At 38.8% G+C, this 20531-nt stretch overlaps 1 protein-coding gene across 6 annotated transcripts in view; it reads right to left on the bottom strand.

Moving 5' to 3' along the window:
- Positions 1-20531, bottom strand: part of TMEM117 (transmembrane protein 117) — a 237662-nt gene that overhangs the window by 105919 nt on the left and 111212 nt on the right. For all 6 annotated transcript variants that reach the window (XM_069802220.1, XM_069802224.1, XM_069802221.1 and 3 more), the window contains one exon: positions 16187-16286. In XM_069802220.1, coding sequence (XP_069658321.1) covers positions 16187-16286 — 100 coding nt within the window. The remainder of the gene's footprint in view (positions 1-16186; positions 16287-20531) is intronic.

Here is a 20531-nt window from a genome sequence, read left to right as displayed (position 1 = left end):
CCCAAACAAGCCTTCAATAACGCAACAGAGCAGCAGCACTGAACCTTCAACGTTAGAGTTGCATGCAGCTCTCACCGTACCAGATCTCCATCTCCCAAACCTCTACGCCTTTCCAAAGGTGAAAGATGTACAGTTGGCCTGCCATGAAGCCAGAGGTAGGCCCTCACAGAAGAATAACCAACCAGTGTTGGCATCTGTTCCGAAGTCATTCCTAAATATCTGGCTTGGAGCATCATGTGGCCGATTCAGGCCTTTCATGCTACCTCAACTCATTTAATAGCCCCTTAGTCTACTAAACAGCATAAGATAACCTTGGAAATAGGTTAAATCAATATAAATAGTAGGTTAGCAAAGCATGAATAAATATTGTAGATGGTATAGGCACAGTCTGGCTTAGGTCGTGCCAACAAGAAGATGCCTGGAAATCATCACAGAATAGGAGATTCAGGGGAAATCAATGAGCCAAATCTTTCTGTGGTCACAGGTCAGCTTAGTAATAAATAAGGTGTATGTGTTTGCCTTATATAGATTAGGACACTTTGGTATTAATAATATTCAGTTGCCTTATAAAGATTAAGGCAGTTTTGTATTAGTAATGAAAGAACATAAAAAAAGGTTGTCTCTCAGGCACAGTGCTGCTGAATCTGTGCATACATGCACACATACACACGTTTTTATCTATAAATGTCCAGAGACCTTCTTTGAAATGAATCTTGAAATTTGGATAACTTAAATAACATATCTTCTTAACAGTTTTGCTAACTTCAAGGTAAAATTTAAAGTTCTGGAGGATACACAGACATGCTTGTTCTCATTACCGTCCATACAATCCTTGATTTCACACTGCTGTTGTATGTGAATTCTTCATGTTTTATTTGTGTTATGGTTTAATTTATTCACTGCTGCATGAGCCTCAGACTTTATGTGAAGTTCTTTTAATGTTTCACCAGGAAAGCCTTGCCACTCTAGAAGTATTTCTTTACCTTCGTTAGCTCCCAAGGGATGTCTGACAGCAAAAATTGCCATGCTTTAACTCTGCTAGTTTGTGGGACAATTTCTGACATTTCTGCATCCCATGTATCCAGACACATAACTTTAGTACCTCGAACGTAAACATCTAAATCTGAGTCACCCTACAATTCCTTTATTACCAGTGGAGAGAAGTAAGTGGTTTTACAATGTGAGTCACTGGCATCATTTCAAGGTGTCAACTATATTCCAATGACTTAGCAGGCCTTTTTCTCTCCATTGATTATTAAGATAGCCCAGAAAATCAACCCAGATTAAAAGGTCAAAATCTGTAACTGTCCAAATGTACATCATACCACTTCCATGACCAAACCATCATTTGGTCACACAAATCCTACCTTCATTTTCTGGGTCAAGTATTAACCCAAGTGAAACACAGATACCCCTACTTCCCACTTGCATAGTGAAGACTGTGTGGCAAATGGATAATTTGGGACTATAGTGTTAGGCAGTGTAAGGCCACACAGGTAGAAAGCCTGTTCCTTCATCTGCTGTGGATATTCTGGGGGCCTATGAGAGATAATAAGAAATGTGCACAAAATATGTCTGCTGTCTGAAAAGCATGGGCCTGCCTAATACAATACTTAAGTGTCGTAACTTGAGCTGTACCTTGCACTAGTGCTGGAGCTTTCCCAGTGGTACACTGGTGTAATCATACCTACATGTTTTGTCCTCATTCTGATAAACCTTCTGACAGCGCTCTGTCCATTATGAAGCAGATTATGTTGTCTAATAACTCTACTTAGGTTGTTTCTTTACTATAAAATTGGGGTGCTGGGTGGTAAAATGAATTTTTGTGGCATCATATGATAAGCCAAAAATTTAAGCAAAGATCCACCTAATTTCAAGTTAAGAGAACTGGAATACGCGCCCTGATTCTCCACAATCAGACATTAGTTTAAACTTTACCTGGTAGAGTTATGCAAGCATAAAAGGAATGCAGTGCAGAAGAGAAGAGAGGCCAGAGGTCTCCAGAAATGGGCACAGAACCTTCATAGAAAAAACATGTATTCTGTGGTTCATACACAGCTGAAGCCAGGAGAATGGGAAGCACAGTCCAAGGCATCCACCACTCGGAAGCATCCCTTCACCTACATAACAGGTGAGGAGAAACCTTATAACCTCACCAGTTAGAATAAAAACCCAGAGCAGCTCCTTACATTTCTGTATCCCCAGTGCACATACATGCCATTTCGATTTTCCATAAAAGAAATGATTCAGTATCTTTGCAGAGACAGATACCTTTTAGATACATTGGAACGCTGCCATCAATGGAGATAGAGAAAACAATTTCACTTAAAGATTTGAGGAAAACAGTGATGGGATGAATACAAAGCCGAGAGCACGCTCTTGTCTCAGCTCCATCACCAATTCTCTACATGACCCAGACAAGCACCAAAGCATTTTCAACTGCAAGATATAAGGACTGAGAATCTGCCGCCCAAAATAATTTTTTTGGTCATCATTTACACTAATATAAAGGTCAGTGTAACTTTATTGGAAGCTGTGGGTAATGCCTGATTAATTTGGCCTCAAAAAGCTTAAACCTTTTCCTTTGCTTCAGTTCCCTATTGTAAAACAGAGGCATATTAGCATACCTATCTCCACGAGTTGCTATAAAGATCAATCCCTAATGTCTGCAAAATGCAAAACCTTTTTTATTACTGCCAGTGTAGGAGGCAGTGATTTCTTTTGTGATTTGGAGAAGCGTAGTACTGTAAGAAATTACAAAAACAGCTTTTTAATGGAGGTTTTAAAGGTACTTACAAAAGTTTAAGTGAAACTCGAAAATCTTTCTAACCATTTAAAAAAGTACTTCAAGTTCCCATTTCAAGTAATGTAAAATAACAAAAAGAGACCAAGACAAGATTAGACTCATCTTACTGAGTGCCTTTTATTAAATGAAGTTTTATAATTAGTTTTAATTCAAATCCATTGAAACTTTTTATTTTAATATCTCAGTTTATAAGAAGCAATTGTGTATTTTAAGTCTGCTGCAGTCAGCAGAATTGCACCAAAGTTAGACCTGGGTTTTGGCAACATAGACCTTTTGGAAGCCAACCTATCTGATTTTTTTCTGTAGAAACTGTGTTTGAACATGTTGAATTTTCACTGTTTCTTGAGCACAACCATAAGTATGGATATCGAAAAAGTGACCTTCTGGCTAGAATATCGTAAGTCTAAGTTTGACAGTTCCTAAGATTTCTCCATTTTAGGCTCAGCTTTACTGTCAACTTCCATACATACAGAGTGGAGTTAGTGATTTCACTTACAAGTCAGGAATCCTCACTCAGTTTGATGCAGGGTTCTTAGCAAGGTGGATTAAGAGAAGACTTCTTACACCATATTACGACAAATTCATATATTATGCAGTACCATACAGGAAAATTAATTCTGTGCTCTATTTACACAAGCACTTGCTTAATTGCTCTTCTGATATATTGTATTGATCTTCAGAATGTGTAGGTTGAGTTGACCTATGACAACATGGGATACCATTTGTAAGGTACTGTAGCTCTTGTGAGCATAACCTTCTTTTATTTTTAGGCATAATTCAACACAAAATGAATGGTATTCTGGTAACCTGGGCATTTAAATCATTTCTTTCTGGCCACAGTCTAAATATATTTTCTCTACAAAACAGCATCAGAGATGAAATCCAGACAACAGGAATTCATCATTGATTTAAGTTATGATGATTACACTCTAGGGAATGTGAAATGAAAAGTGTAAAAAGAGAAGACATAAGTCTATATAGAAGGGAAACAGACAGCAGATGCATCTGCAGCTTCTTCCAACCTCGTAATAAAGTTTCTCAGCTGAACACCCATCCCTCAAAATAATGCAGTTTAAGACTAGCAGTAGTCTTTTCTTTCTTAGTTTACCTTTTTCAACCATACTCGCCCTTGTAGAGAAGTACTGATTTTATACATCATTTTGTTAGGCAAGAGGGCTGTGATATGCTTTTTCATAATAAAACATCCTTCCTTCCTCTTTTCCCTTTACAGAGTTTCAAATAGTTCATCCTACAGACCCTGAAGGAATTCAGAATTAAAGAAATGCTTTGCTGTGTACCACTGCCATCTGCTGCTAATCTCTCCCTGAAGGTCTTATTTCACCATATATTTAATCCACTAAAGGTCTTCAGCTGAATTTGCATGGTCAGTTCAATATTCCTTTTATAATACTTATCAAACAACCTCTTCCCATTCCATTATAGAGCTTCTCATTGCACATGTTGGCAGATTTATTGAGGTACTGGCTTCAGTTTCAGTTCCAGCAAGAAAATTCTTTTCTTCTGCCAGCCGGTGAAGAAGGTTTGTGCTTGCAATCTCATACAGAACCAGACTGTTCCAGAGAGGAAGTGTCCATCTTAGAGACTCCAACAGTTTACACATTTGCCATCTGTACTCAAAGATCTTCAGTGAGAACATGTTATTTCTAGAGTCCCACTTCTGCAGCACTTCTGACACCCACTCATTCACACCATTTCTAAGGAGTACATCATGTCAGAATACAGAATTGCTGCATAGTTACTTTAATTTATATGGTACTCTGACGTGAGTTTCTAAATACATGTAACCAAGATATATCAAGATGTGCTGTATAAATACCGTCAAGAAGCAAATACAGCTCTACATGAAAAAGTGCAAAAGAGAGTATGATAAAGAGGAAAAGAAAATACAGGACCCTGAGTCTTGCTGATTTATAACTGTATGGCTAATTGAAGCTACAAAACAAATCAATTGGACAAGATTTGAGTTGCAGGAAAACACATCTTCTCCCTTACACCTTTGCCTTTGAAAAAGATGGAGCCATATCTTCCATCTACAACATTTGGAGGACAGAATAGCTCCCATTAATATTTGACATGATCCTTCATGCATTTTTAAAGTATTTCAGAACCCTGGAGATTTCAGAACAGATATCATCACTGTTCTGGAATTAAAAGAAACTTTATTGTCAGAACAAAATGCACAGATAAGTCTGAGATAAAAAGAAAGCAAGTATTAGGCCTCAGTTTCATGTTCATTGCAGTCAGAAGACAGTCACCTTAACTTCTAAGCACACCGCTATACCATTGTCTATGTGGATAGCTTGCTAGCTCACATTCCCCCTCTGTCTGGAATAGCGCAGTTCCTCACGCCCTACACACAGGCATACGTATAACACGGAAAAAACCATCACAGAATGATCGCTGGCTAGCGAAACCAGTGAGGCAGGCTGTGCCCACGCAGGCTCCCTGGGCAAGATGCCATAGGTTTTTTGACCACTTCTGCAGACTTCTCATCTGCCTGATGAATCTACTTTTTGCATTATTTAGTTTTTAAGGGGTTTTAAAGGTTATAAGGGAGCACTATGACAATTAAGTAAGAAATAGGCTTTCTGTGTTTTAATAGTGAAATCAACTACAATGCATAAACAAACCCAGAATCTTATCATGCATTATCCCAGACGCCCTCACAAGAGATAGCGCTGGTTTCAATTTTATAATATCAGAAAATCACACAATAAACGTAATCAAAAAAAAAGAAAAGAGATTTCACTTCACTTTTCCAATCAGAGAGAGTTCCAAATTCTCAGGAGGAATGCAGTGTGTGTCAGGGCATTCAATACAAAACCTGTAGCATCTAAACAGTAAACATCTGTTTCACTATCCTGTACCTCCTGATCCTCCTCCATTCTGCCTGTGCTCCACTCACTTCACCCCAGTGAAGAACAGATACACCTTGTTCCTACCTGATTTACTTTTGGCCTCTGTCCCTCCTTCCCCGGAGGAAACTTCTTCCTTGCTTTGATCATGAAAAGCTCAGCGAGGGAGCTGGAGCAAACAAGCTCTGCAGTGGTCCCCACTGACAGTAGCTGGGGCTCTAGTTATTGAAGGCTTCATGGAAAATGTACCTCTCCATCCTCTTCTCCCTCCTGTCTTTTTCACCCTCCAAGAGAGTCTATTAACCTTCACTGTGAGCATCTCACACTGACCAGTGAAGAATGCAGGATAATATATAGGGTGAATGAGAGGTATTCTCCAAAACTGAATTCCTGAATTCGTTTGAACAGCGTACTTTTAGCTGGATTTTTACCATGACCCTACACCCAGAACTATGGATGAACAGTGTGCATACAGATAACATGTATATGTTGTCTTTAACTCAGGCTAATTAGAAAACTAATGCTAAAAATGTATCTCTTCCTCTTTTCCAACACCCAGGAAACTAATGCAAAATTATTTCCATTTCTGAGGATAACTACAATCCTCTCTGCTTACTAACATTTCTGGCCTTCTATTAAGTCCTCTTTAGACCAAGTAAATCTTATTGGCCTAAGTGTTGTTTTTATATAAACAACTGGAGCTTCTAAAGAGTAAAAACAGGTTAATAACCAGCCACATGACTCTTCAAAACATTCAGTTCATATGTGAACTTATACTATTGCTACATGAGCACAGCAGTGCAAAAGAGCAGATACTTCTGAAGGGGCACACCGCTGTTCAGTACAGCTCCATCTACTTTCTCTTCGCCTGCAGGACACCAAAAATAGGTGTTGTTTAAATAACATCTACATCATCTGCAAACAGAAGATGAAACAGTTCTAGGAGAGGTAAGAATAAGCACAGAAAGTGAATGAACACAAGGCCCACACATCTTAAAGATCTCCAGTTACCAGAAAATCTCTTTTTACCCTCAGTTGTTTGTTTACTTGGACTATGGATGAGGCTGGGCAGTAAAGTGGCACATACAGAAACAGTGAGACTACCCAATTAACTACTGCATCGATTATGGGCACCTGTATATGGCATACAGCTCTATGAAAGAATAACGACAGCTCTTCGTGGTCATTTGGCCAATGCTAGGAGCAGAGACAATTTCCAGCTGGAATGTAACTTGAGCTGTAATTGAAATGTGCTCCGATGATAGAAAGAAGCTCCACAGCAATCTTGTAAACCCTTAGAAAAAGAAAAAAGAAAAAAAAAAAGTGGGGGAAATTTCCCACCTGTTTGGAAGAACTCCTAGAACTATTTTTGCTTGTCATAGAAGGCTATCAGTGGCTGCTTTGGAGAAACTCTAGGATAAATTTTAGGGCCCAACTTTTGGGGCTTCCAATTCATATTCTTGAGCTCTGAGGTACAGCTGGCTGTGGCCTTCTTCAGAAGAAAATCCTGAGGCTTTTACTGCTACATATACCAAGCACATGTTTTAAAGCCCAGAAAATGGTTATCAACAAAGACACCTGCTGTGGCGATGAGTTGAAGGAACTCACTGGCTGGGAAACAGACAGGGATGAAGTAACACCTCTGGCAATGCCTGGTCAGAATTCAAATGACAAGGTAACAGGGGAATACGAAAAAAGATCAAGCTTGAAAAGGCAGATAATTATAATCTAGAGGACATGAACAGATGGCTACGCCATCAATCAATGAATAAATAATAGTGCAATCTGACTTGATGGGATGATTGGATGAACTCAGATGACACCAGGCACACTCCACCTTATATAAGTAAGTACCAGCCATGAAGCACAGCAGGATGTGAGCACATTCATGGCCTACAAAACTGAAAATATAAAATTAGCAGGTCTCATATGACTGGATGTATGAGTAGCCATTGTGCCCATATATTTACATGTGGGTTATCAACTGCAGACAGAATCACTAGCTACAGAATGGCTCTGCAACTGGACTGGCCCTTAAGAAGAGGAAAGAAAAACAAAACAAGAAACACAGATGAACAAAAAGTGCAACTGGCATTGTGTCTGCTTCTCTGAATGGAAAGAAACATGTTGCCACCAATGATGTTACTAGTCACATTCCTGTGCAGTCCTGGCAAGTGAGTTTAGTAACATGTGTCATCCACTTTGCTCCTTCCACTTCATGCTTCATAGTTTAATTTCATTTCCACTACTGAAGTACAGCAGAGTTGTTAGCTATACAGTATTTCAGATGCCACTGCAAATTCAATTACAGTTTTATTTTGTCATTTGATATGTCAGTGGAATAGAAACAATCAAGAAGATTGACACTGATCATAACCTAAATTGTCATGCCAAATCCTTGACAGAGGCATGAATTAGAAAAGGTGTCAGTCATTCAAGACTCCTGACTCTCCAAACTACCTTGGAATGTGCATCAAAATGGTGGATTCTTCACTGCTTGCAGATAAAACAATATACTATGCTTTGCTGAACAGAATTTCCTGGACAGAAGAATTACTTTCTAAGACTCACATAAATTTAAGAGTGAACATTTGTGTCTATTCTTTTAGTTAATAACTTACATACAAAATCACAGAAACTTTATCTTTTTTAATGATAATGTTACATTTTCCTTCAGCATATTTTTTATACTGGTGCCCTTCCCCGTACTAAAGAAAATTTCATTTTTTAGTCACATCAGTATTTTATTTTCTGTCTGTTTGCACTGCAAGAGTTTAATGCACCTGCTATTTTCAGCAACATGATAGTATTTGCAGCATCAAAGTTGCTTACTTTGTTTGAACACGCCCTAACAACACATTCACATTATGAGATGAAATACAGAGGTAAATCAACCTAGTTTCTGCACAGTGGCAATGAATCTTTCATTCCTCTAGAATGTCGACATAGATAGTTACGTCTCAGAGCAAATGAGGACAAGAATAATCTTCTCTCTTAATGGACACAAGGGAAGCACTTAAAAATCATTCAATAGCTTGTTCTCCTGTTCTACAAATAAATGCCCTTTTTCAGGATCACAATGGCAAGAGTCAGAAGTAAACATCTCCAAATACTGTTAAAACTCTTGCCAATAGCTTGCAAGTCATCAAAAATGTTTTAATGGCAATAAGTAAACATCTGTGCTTATTACAATAATGAATAAAGAAGACAGCAGACAGAGCATAATCTACAGGTACCAGGTATCCACCAGAAGATAACATCAAGCAAAGGGTTTATTAAAGTGTAATGCATGTGCTCATTACTTCACCTTACACTGTACAGTATATTAGACCATTATGCTTCAAATTTATAGCAAAAGACCACACCAGCATTTACAAGGTCAAAATGAAGAGCAAAGCAAGTGTACCTTTGGGGCAGTTGAACACTTCTATCCCAAACTACAGCAATTAAATTGTGTCCACTGCCTGTACAGCAGGGAGGGAAAAAAAGATGTTTCTCAGGAAGAAGGTCAAGAGGGGCCCAGATTCAAAGAATGACTTTAGCAGACACAGGTTCCTGTGTCCAAAACTATGATTCAAAAATTCCACTTAAGTACGAAAATAACAAAAACTTGTTAAGATCCTCCCTGTTCAGCCTACGAGATCCACAGACCACGTAATTTTTCAGGAAAGAAAGGTTATGCATCGATGGTTGGTGTTCTCTGAAACATGTCATCCATACACATATTCAGAATATAGGTCTTACCATAGGCAGAGATGTTTCTGTCTTCAGGATTGTATTAACAGCCACGTTCAGGCTCTGTTGACCCTTCTGATATGTGCAAGAACATACAAACCAAAATATTCTCACCTTAATTTTTGTTCACCTGCAAAATGGAGCCCAGGCCATAAGACAAAGGGGTGTTGAAGGAAAAGGACAGAGAAAATTAATGAAAAGGAGGTAAAATGAACACATGAAGTTTAACTGTTAGGAAATAAGCTCACTGTCTTTCACTGATAAGGCACATGACGATGGCTCCATAGTGTTCCACACAATCATAGCTCCTGAGCTGGGACTTTTTGTCTTTCATGCAAATAGCACTTTCAGGGGCACCCAACGTTGTCTGAATACCTCTTTAATGGCAGCAGGAAACACTGAGGCTGTGAAAGGAGTGCTAAGTGGCTGGCTCTGTAAATATCAGGAATGGGGATATTTCAGAACAGGATTACTGAATGAGGTCAACAAAGCACAGGGATAAAGGAGATGTGGTTAAAATAGCCTAACCTGAATTTTCTAAAAGGCTTTTGAAAAATCCCTCATCAAAGGCTTCTATGGAAACCCAACAGTCAGAGCTTTAGGGAAGGTCTTTATGTTGATAAATAACTGGTTAAAAGACAGGAAACAGAAGGTAAGTAGGTTAGCCAGACAGCTCTTGCAATGGAGGGAGGTCATTAGCGGCATTCCACAGGGATTTGTGGAGGGGATGCAGTCGTTCATCATATTCCTAAGCAACCTGGTAAAATGGGTGAGCAGCGAGGTGAGAAGGCTTTATAATGATATTAAGTTATGCACAGTAATAGGGATGATGGCTTACTGACTGTGAAGAATTGAGAAAGGTCCTTACGGAAGTAAGTCCCCAGGCAATAAAATGGCAGATGAAATTCTTTGTAGATGAATGCAAAGTGATGCACAGGGGGCAAAACAGTTCTAGGATCATTTATGAAACGATTGACTCTCAGCTGACCATTATAGCTCAGGAGCAAGATTTTGAGGTTATGATAATATCGTATCATGAAAACATGCTCTTAGTGCCCCATATAGTCAACACCTCCCCCCCCAAATGTTAGGAACTATTAGGAAAGGAATAGAAAATAAGGGAACATCATTATATCACTGTAAAACTCATAGTTCATTCACACCTTGAGTACTGTGGACAGCTGTGATCTCCCTATGAAAAAGGACATAGCAAAACTGGAGAAATTGCAAAGAATGGCAATAAAGATAATCAAATACACAGAGAAACTTGTGTATGAGAAACAGCTTACTAGGCTAGAGATCATCAGTGTGAAGAAGGGATAAATTAGAATAACTGTGATATATGTCTACCAAATCACAAACATTAGGGAGAAAGCATACAGGGATGAAGTGTTTGCTGTCTCTTCAGTAAAGAACAAAAGGCATCAAATTAGGTTAGCAGGAAACAAGTTAAAACAAACAAAAGGAGATGATTCCTTATACAGTGACCTCGGGAACTTGTTGCCAGATAATTCTGTGGATGCTAGAAAAAGTACTTGGGCTCAGGGTGAGATTGGGCAAGACCAAGAGGGAAGAGACATCCATCAAGAGTTATTATATACACAAAACTGCATGCAGTTGGAGAGAGTATTAGAGGACATTACCATATATGATTGGCTTGTTCTTACTCTCCTGGTAGGCTTCTGCTTATAGTCACTGTTTGAGGCAGGATAGTAGGTTGGATGGATTTTTAGTCTGACCGGGTACGACTGTTATGTTCTTACAGATGTAGCCTGAGTTCTAACATGGTGCACATGACAGAAAGAAGTTCTGGTTTAGGAGTCTACAGATTTACTCTGTGCTTGCATGGCAGGAACCGTTCACTTAAACCTGTCAGCTACTGACGTTAATAGCATCAAGGACCATGTGGACAGGCTTGAGCCCTCTAGAGTGTTCTTTATGAACCAGCCACAGGTCCCACTACTAGCTACACTGTGACCAGCCATGTAAGACATGTTAGTCTCATAAGATGGGAAAATACAGAAGCCTCCTTCACCAGAGGATGAAGATAAAAAATGCCTAATAGAGAAATGTTTATGAAAAGAACAGAACAAAATCTGTTTCTTTCACAACTAGCAAAGCTAGGACACATAATGGTGTGAGATTTGTCCTCTGGAATTATAAGACCGAAAACCTGGTCCATTTGGCCAGGTAAGTACATTTCCTGGAGCTTTTTTGGCTAGCACTGAAAATCTCAGAGAACAGAAAATCCTGCTCGCAGAAGAACAGATAAGCTTTATCAAGGGGAGCAGCATTCCACAAGTTATATGTCATGATGTGGAGGCATGATCACCTAGTGATGTGACTCTTTTGCCTGAGAAACTTCACAGAAGCCCAGGCAACTTGTGTATATGGGGGTCATTATCCAGTTTCACTAATAAAGAAAGGTAGGTGTGGATTCATCACTCAGTAATAACCTTTTGAAATCCCAATACTACTAATTCCTCTGCTAAGATAATGAAAGACAGAAACGGTCCTGGGAGTCTTCATGGTCCCAAGCAAGGGAAGAGTCAAACTGAAATCAAGCAAAGGTGTCAGAAAGAACAGCCAGAAATTGTGGCAATGATTCAGCTTACACTCTAAAACGTTGTGCCAAGTACTGTGCTAAAGCACAGTGCTGAGAGAAGTCTTGGCTTCGCCTTGTTAAAAAGAACATGCTGGTTCAGATTTGGTAAATACTAGTTTGATAAATAATAAGCTAAACCATCCCTTGAGTTTATCCTTGTTTCTGATGATGTGAGTCAGCAGAGTCTCTGCTGCTCAGTAACCTCTCAACCGTTCTCAGTTCCCTCTAGCAATTAACAAGGGAAAAGAGAATCTCAATTAAATTACCTTTCAGAAGGAAGGTAAATGGGAACAGAATCCCTTGTCAAGAGGATCAGCCCCTGATACATTCATAGAGATTAGCGCCAGCCTCTGGCTGAAGTTGACTGCTTTGGCTTCTGATAATCCTAGCAAGCAAGGTCTGAGGAAGATGTAACAAACTTCTACTGCTTAGAATCTTTTGCACGTATGTAGGGCCTGTAGGCAGGGATGTGCCTTCAGTGTAAACACCAACAGCAGTTGGTAAGTAAATCTCTCAATGTGGTATGAGTGTCATTCATAGCACAAGGCCAATACGTAGCCTTTGGAGAGCCCAAAAAGCCATCATCCAGAGTGGAGAACAACAGTTTTGACAGTCTAAAAGCCAACAGTGCCCGGAAAGGAGGAAAGCAGGCTGTTCCACGTCACCAGGAGGCTGGAAAGAAGAGAGGAGGCTCTGGTTGTACTCCGCCTTCTGTGTCAATGTTCGGTGCCACGCACTCCCGTAGGTATACTCTGAGTATGCCATGCTCAGGACCGTGTCCCTCACAAAAACACACCTGCAGCAGGTTGCTCATTTTTACAGAGAGGGTCAGGAGGCCACCCAACTCTAATCATCAGAGATTCTGCCCTGGAATCAGTTCCTTCCTCAGCCTGCTCACACTCTCCCAGAAAGTGGCCATAATTGCTAGTTTATAGGTTTGTCTGGGTGGAATCCAACCTTTTTTTCAAAGCTAGCCTACTGTGCCAAATCCTGTGGTGTCTGCCTCAAAAGCACTCTCCATGAGAACAGAATGCACATTTTATGAGAGCAGGAGAGCATGTCAAAGCAGGTGCAGCATATACTTCCCTGGCTTCAAAGAGGAAAAAGCGCAGAGAGATGGTTAGTGTATTCAACCCATTCCCCTCTTCACAGACTTATTTAGAACATCTAACACTACAGACTTCAGCAAAAATGATTACTAGTAGCAGAAGTTCCTGTCCAGAGGTACAAAGGAGAAGCTCCTATGCACCCACAGCATGGCCCCATTCTCATTACACACAATGGAAAGAATATTGCTGATTTTATTAGGAATTGAGTCAGACCCTGTCAACAAGCTAGCCAGTGAGCTAGGAGGTATTGAGGGCGAAGGCTCACTTCTGCCTTTTAAATCTGAACCAAACAGGAATCCAAAACATATTTTCCCATTTCAATCACTTCCCTGATTTAATAAGCCTCTCCTTGCTGTACTAGGGCAATATTATTGTTTATTGATTACTCATTTTTAAAATGGAATCCCATCTGTTCTGCTTTACTCCTGCCTATTTGCAAAGTCTCCAATTAAATAAGGAATAAGATCTTAATTCCAGTATGGTTCAAATACACTGAAATGAAGGCTACAGCTGCTTTTTCATCTACTCCTTTGTAGTCTAAGGATGGGTGGCTTCTTTACAGAAACTGCTTAAATATTAGAAAATATTAGCACTGCTGTGAATGGGAAGATGTGCAAAGGTTCCTTTACAGGTCTGATTTTTCTTTCCTGTTTCCAAACAGGATTGGAGAACTTCATAAAATATAATAATCCCACAGGAGACTCATATCACTTTGATATCAATTCCATGCTGGGCTTGACATGCAGAAAGTCAAGCAAATTCAAATATTATAAAGAACATGATAATTTCTGTTCATATAGAATAAGACTGCTAAAGTTAGGCTGTATGGGAGGTTTGCAGCAATGTACATGCACACACACCAATGTACGTGTCCACTCTCTGTTACTAATACCTCTCTACCTGCATTGTAGCTTTTTTTGATGTTCCTAGGCTTAGCTGCCCTTACACACTGTAATTTCCATTGAATGATTCATACGCTTTGCCTAGAGATTTGCATTGCAGAAGCAATCTCACTATTCTCTTTTGTTCTGAAGATTTAAACACCAATCACCACACCTCTTAATTCTCCTAATCAAATCAAAGCATGTCCTAAAACACATTGACCCTCCAATTCCATGCCCTCTGCTCTTCCTGAAAGCTAACAGAACCAGGCTGGTTTGCATAGAGCCTCCCCTTTCCAAACTGCCTCTGCAGTTTCTCCCAGTCTCTCTCCCATTCTTTAGTGGTAACTCCATCCACCACTGGAACCTGCTGTGGCACAACCCAGTTGTGCCTCTATTGCTGAAAAGACCTGAGAGGGTTTCGAGTACACAGAAAAGGATCAGGATTCTCAAGCTTCTTGAATCCATCCATTTCCATGCTTTATATAGTGCTGCATATAACAGTTTTATTCAAGGAAAAAAGAAAAGAGGGACTGAAAAAATTGAACGTTATCTAATGTAGTGCAATTTGTATGTAATCTATCACTGGAGCTTGAAGTCACATATGTATGAAGAACATGACCCTTCTCAGTTCAGCTTAGCTTATACATCATCTTTCCTTCCATAGTGGGATAAACCTGTGGAAGTCCATAAAAAAAAGGGTCAAGCTAAAGGTATTCAGAAGTAGCCATGAATTTTATCACAGATTCACAAGAAATCCGCCTTAATTGTCAACATCAGTCAATGCACCAATTCTGCAACGTCCTTACTGTAATGTATGTACAGATGATTTGCTCTGTACATGCTTTTCATGGCCACCACTTCACAGAGCATAATTTGTCTTGGACAAACCACTGACACATACTGAACAATATGCTGAAAAAATCCTTGATGCTTTTTTTTTCTTCTGTCTGTTGTACAGTATGTTCCAAATACGTGGAGGATAGAAGACAGATTGACAGAAACTCGGATGACCCTTCTAAGACTATTCCTACAGTTTTATAGACTATAGTCTTATCATCTTACAGTCCCTCCTGCTTGAAACTATTCCTACAGCGTCCTAAAATTTATCCACCTTGGCTTGTTTCTTTGCTTACATCAGATATTACTGCAGTCACTAACTACATACAGTGCTAAGATCTTTTCCATCCATGTTTATGTCATATGTGATAAACATTCACCATCAGGCAATGTTCTCTGTGTTAACAAATTCCTCTAAAATTATGTTGATTCTTTTGAGTAAACAAAGAGAGGTATCAACGAATCATTAGGAAAAATAATCTAGATTAATTAAAACCAATTCTGCAAGCTTAAAAATCACGGACTTCTTTCCCCAATTTAAATGAATGTCACAGCCATAACTGTTAAAATTCTTACCTACGCTCATCATAAAAACCTAATTTACTAAAAAAAAAAAAGAAAAAAAAAAGGAATTCAGCTTTTATCACTTTGTGTATAAGAAATGCTTTTCCTGAACAATAAAAACATGTGCAAATGCTTCCTTTTGTTCCCAGTTAGCTCTCATTTTCTGATTCTCTTTCACTAAGCTGATCTTTGGGTTGCCCATATTTCAGGGGAGAACCTTTGTAACAATTACAATCCAAGCTAAAACTTTATTCTTCTAAATCCTAAATCAGAGACAAACTTAATCTGAGAGTTTCACATCAAATGGGCTACTTTCAAATTCCGGGATGTAACTGGCTTCTGTTCTTTCTCTCCTCTCCATCACTGTGCCACATATTTCAGTAAATTTTTCTTCTTTTTTAATTGTTTTCTTTAGACTTGTTTATCTCTAGTCATTACTCCCTGTTTCACCAGATAGCAAGTCTTGATGTTATTCCATAGCAAAGAAGGGCCACCGCGCTGTCCTCACAGAAGTCAATGGCAAAATTCCCAGTCATGACAGAAGAAATGAAATATTGCTCTGATACATTTTAACTGAAACTTTTCTGGACTCCCAGCTAATTAAATACCCTGCCATTACGCTACTTCGCCTTTGTTGACTTTCTACTTGTCTGGGTTGAAATACTTGAACACTTCAAGAAATTTAGTTGTCTCTGTTCTCCTCTCCTCTTTTCCCTTGAAACCAACAAACATATTCCTTTTCTTTTAAAATATAATATTACATTTCTTACCATCCATGCTGTGACAAAATCTCCCATCCAAGTCCCAACTGCAGCTACCTTCATAAAATTTTCATTCCTGATGCCCATGAAGTCTGTTATAATGTATGCACTGTGGAAACAAGAACACAGACTGTAAGCTATACACATTTGCTTAATGCAGTTACAAAGAACTTGCTTTAGTGACAAAATTTATCATTAGCTGTGAAAGATTTCCCATTTCTTTCACAATCACTCTTTCTGCTACATCTGAGTCTTGACACAGAACTGAACAAGGATGGGTCAATTCCAATTAGAAACAGAAATGTGAATCTGATTTTACAGCCCATGTCCTTTTGAAGGTGCTAAGATAATGATAGGCAAAGGCTTTAGGATTATGTAAGGCTTCTGGAAATATAAACTGTTTTACACCTTTTACCTCTTCCTTTGTACAAATGGAATCAGTGACTTTGCAAAATCTTTATGAAGAAAAATGAAAATCTTTAAGTTCTCTTTAAAAAGATAATTGAGCCACTTGACTTTTCACTCTACCAGCTATATAACCACATTTTTTTAACAAAAGAGTGCAAACGAGTTTTGCAGAATTTCAGTCAGATGTCACTGTTTCTTGATTTATATAATGTATTTTCATAGATATATTTTACTAAATCCAAAAGAAGCATTCCCATTCTGCTTAAATAATGCAACAGATAGGGTTTAAAACCTCATGCAATAATTTGACCTCTACTTTCAACTTCATCAAGATGCTATAAGGACAATTAAGAAGGTAAAGTTACTTGTGTGGGATTAAAACCTTTGTGAAAAAATCATAGTTTTTAATATAATCATACCCTTTGCTAAAAGACTTTGATAGTGTTTGAGAAGACTTTCCTCAAGAGCTAACACATTGAATAATGATAGCAATTATATTTTAACTTCCCAAGTGAAATCTTTGTTTTCAAGATACCTGTAAACATTGCTTATATAATGTTATGCCTATTTAAGGGTGCGCACAAGGGACCTAGTTGCTTGTAACAACTTCCTTGAACATTGCGTTATTCATTATTCAAATCTTACCATTAACATACACCAAATGTTGTAATGTCTAGGAGCTAACGGACCATATCCCTGCAACTGGATCAGTGCAAGCTGATCCCACTTTCTGGGGAAGCCCTATTAAAATCTAAATATTTTATCAGGATAGAGGGTCTTGCTAGCACAAATCCATGCACAGCACTGTATCACTTCTTAGATACAAGTTAGTATGTTCTAGAGTTGAAATACTGATGTCATTGAATAGTTTCATGACATATGTAAAATGGGATACCCTAAAGGCTCTTTTCATTATACACGTCATGAGCTTTTGGCTAATATGTCACTTACAAAAATACCACACCTTTTTTTTCATCTGTTGAACAGCATATAAATGCTGGCTCAGATTTTCTGCTGGAATTATAAAAAAAAATACCCACATTTTTTTCCAAGTTATTTTTAATTATGTTCCTTGTAGTTAATAAGATCATCAACATTCTAAATTCACCATGTTGTAAATAAGGATGTAACAACACAAGAACAGCTACGCTGGGTCAGCCTAAAGTCTCCTTATTCCAACGCCCTGTCTCCAAGAGAGGGCAACAGCAGATACCTAGGGAAGACTGTGAGAGTAGGCAAGCACACACACCCCCCCCATATATTCTCCCAGCCTCTTTATAACTGGGAAACATTTGGAATTCCTTTTTTTCCTGCATCTTGGGTATGCCATTCTTGTAGCATCCATGAAGGTGAAAAATTGTCAAGTCTGCACTCCTTAAGAAGGTGTCTCATTAACAAAGAAGGCACAACAATAAATGTCAGGTGTAAGGACTGGCCCCCAAAAGCAAACCGTGTCTTTATCTTTTTCATCAGTGTGAAACACATACGAAACCCCCACAGTTCTCACCTTTTTTATTCCCATTTCTCATATGCATTATACATTCTCATATGCATTATACATGATTACAGGTGTACGGAAACTGAATGAACACTTGCACAACGCTCCTGAAAAAGGGGCCACTTGGGTAACCCCTATAGCCCCGTTGCATATAGTGGGCCTGCCACAGCCACGCACGGCAGGCTGATGGACACAAGACGGGTTATCCAAAAAGGCTGAGAGGTCACTGATCACTGAATATAGGCATTAACAAGTAGAAGAGGTATCAAACCAGACATAAGCTATTTTTTTAATGGAAATTGAAGTTCTCCATGTAGTCACTTGTTTTTCCAAATGTTAAAAGTACCTGAAGGCTTATAATAAGGTTGGATGAGGTGGGTATGATACTTAAATACACAGAAAGGCCTTATAAGCACCAGATCATTCTAACAGTCCTGTTTGTAATTTGAAACATGAGCATTTGCAACATGAAGGAATCCAAGAAGCCTAGTATAAATTGTGCATTGTAGTCTATAAGTAATTAATGCCTAAATTAAATATGCAAATTGACAGACCTTCAGTTAGAGTTAAAATAGCATGTTATTATAAAGAAACTCTTAAGAACATAATCTGTGCATATTGTAAGTGCATTTACTGATTAAAATACAGGTACAACTTTTTATGGAACAGGGAAAATATTTTTAGCACTGTCATTATCTTATTAGAAATAGTAATGAAATACACTGCATTTTATTAACTATTGTATTAACTATTAGCATTACATCCTGTGTCTCTTATGTGCTCTGCAGTATTATTTTCATTTCAAAACACAAAGAGAAACTGACTTTTTAAAAATATGGATTTTTGCCTGCTAAAAATGAAAAAATGCTCCATTTTTAATTTTCAGGTTTTAGTTTAAATATAAATGAGAGTAGTTGACATTTTTGAAAAAGCCATGCTTGCCTGATGATGTCACCAGGATATATAATTTAACAATGCCAAAAGTAAAATCAATTCTATTGTGGAAAAATCCCCACTTTTTCCTAGCTTTAGCTAGTGATTAGAGGAGTTTTCAATAATTGGTTACTCTGCCTCCTGGCTAGGAGCCATGCCTGCACCTTGCAGGAGGGCTAATAGCTGTTGCGTTCCAGTTAACTGTCATGGTCAGCCCAGATTTTCTATAGCTTGTCAAAAGGCTTCTGTTTACTATGCCATACTTGTATTCTGTAGCAAGGTACATTCATATTGCATGAATGGCACAATCTAAGAAAACACTGAGTGGAAAAACACAGCAGTTAAAGCTCGTAACAGAGTAAAAAGCTCTTCAGAAACGGACAGGATAAGTGTAAATAATTAAAGGCTGAGGAGCCAATACTCGTGAATGTTATAGATAAAGGACAAGTTTGCGATTGGGATTTGGGACAAACCCACTATTAACCTCTGACAGTTAAACTGGAAGCTGCAAAGTCAGGGAAATTGCTCTTTGCAGGCCAAAGCCTATGGAAGGTAGACCCCAATTTTGACAGAGTAAGACAAAACAGAGGAACCAAAAGACAAAAGAGACCTGAGACACATAGTTCTAAAACAGAGCCCAAAAACCCCTGTCACAAGGTGCTGCCAATATCCATGTTGTTGCAAAAGGTAAGTTAATAACACTGAGTCAGTAAAAAGATTTATGAGCTGAATGTATTTGATCACTTTTCTGGAGTTGGCAGCAGAGCGTGCACAGAGCAGACAAAGAGGGAAACAACAGTACTAGCCCAGAGAAATTGTTCAAAGGAAGATATCGGAGCATTTTTTCAAAGAAGGATGACACTTTAGCAGCTGCCAAAATGACAAGCAATCTGAAAGCAAATGGAACGTTTTTATTTTTAAGTTGGATAACAAGGTACAAGCCACCATGGTGCTATCAACATTATTCCAGGCACTGGAATAAAAGTCATGGCTGAAACTCAGCGCTGAGATGGTGTTTTCTTGACCATCACAGCAATCTAAAACTGGGATATAGCTTGAATTTAGACACTTAAATTTAAGACTAAGTCAGGGATCCAAATGCTCAATGGAGCCTAGTCAGAACAGTAAAAGCAGATTAGAGCACGATTTGTCCTTACACTAATGTAGACATGCTGGGTGAAGGATTTGTTTGCCTTCTGTTACTGCAGGATGGCTAGCATGTCAAAACAGTATGTTTACATATCAAAAGGCATTGCTAAACCTGTGTGACTAAATAATTCCAGGTGCTGTGACATATCCTGGTCTCCAGATGATAATCCAGAGAGATCTGGATCTCTCATAAGGCCTGTGACACATCTGACAATCCAGACACATCTGAACCGAACCCTAGGTCTCCATGGACTGCAGTGAGAGCGTAGACCCTTTGGGTAAGTTTCAGCTGCCTTTTAATGCCATATTAGCCACCTTGATGCATCTTAACTACACTTCAGCTGGCTCTTTAACACTCTGGAGTAC

The sequence above is a fragment of the Haliaeetus albicilla genome, chromosome 14, assembly GCF_947461875.1.
Source record: "Haliaeetus albicilla chromosome 14, bHalAlb1.1, whole genome shotgun sequence".
NCBI lineage: Eukaryota > Metazoa > Chordata > Aves > Accipitriformes > Accipitridae > Haliaeetus > Haliaeetus albicilla.
The sequence above is the reverse complement of the archived record's forward strand: the minus strand, read 5'-3'. Positions and strand labels throughout refer to the sequence as shown.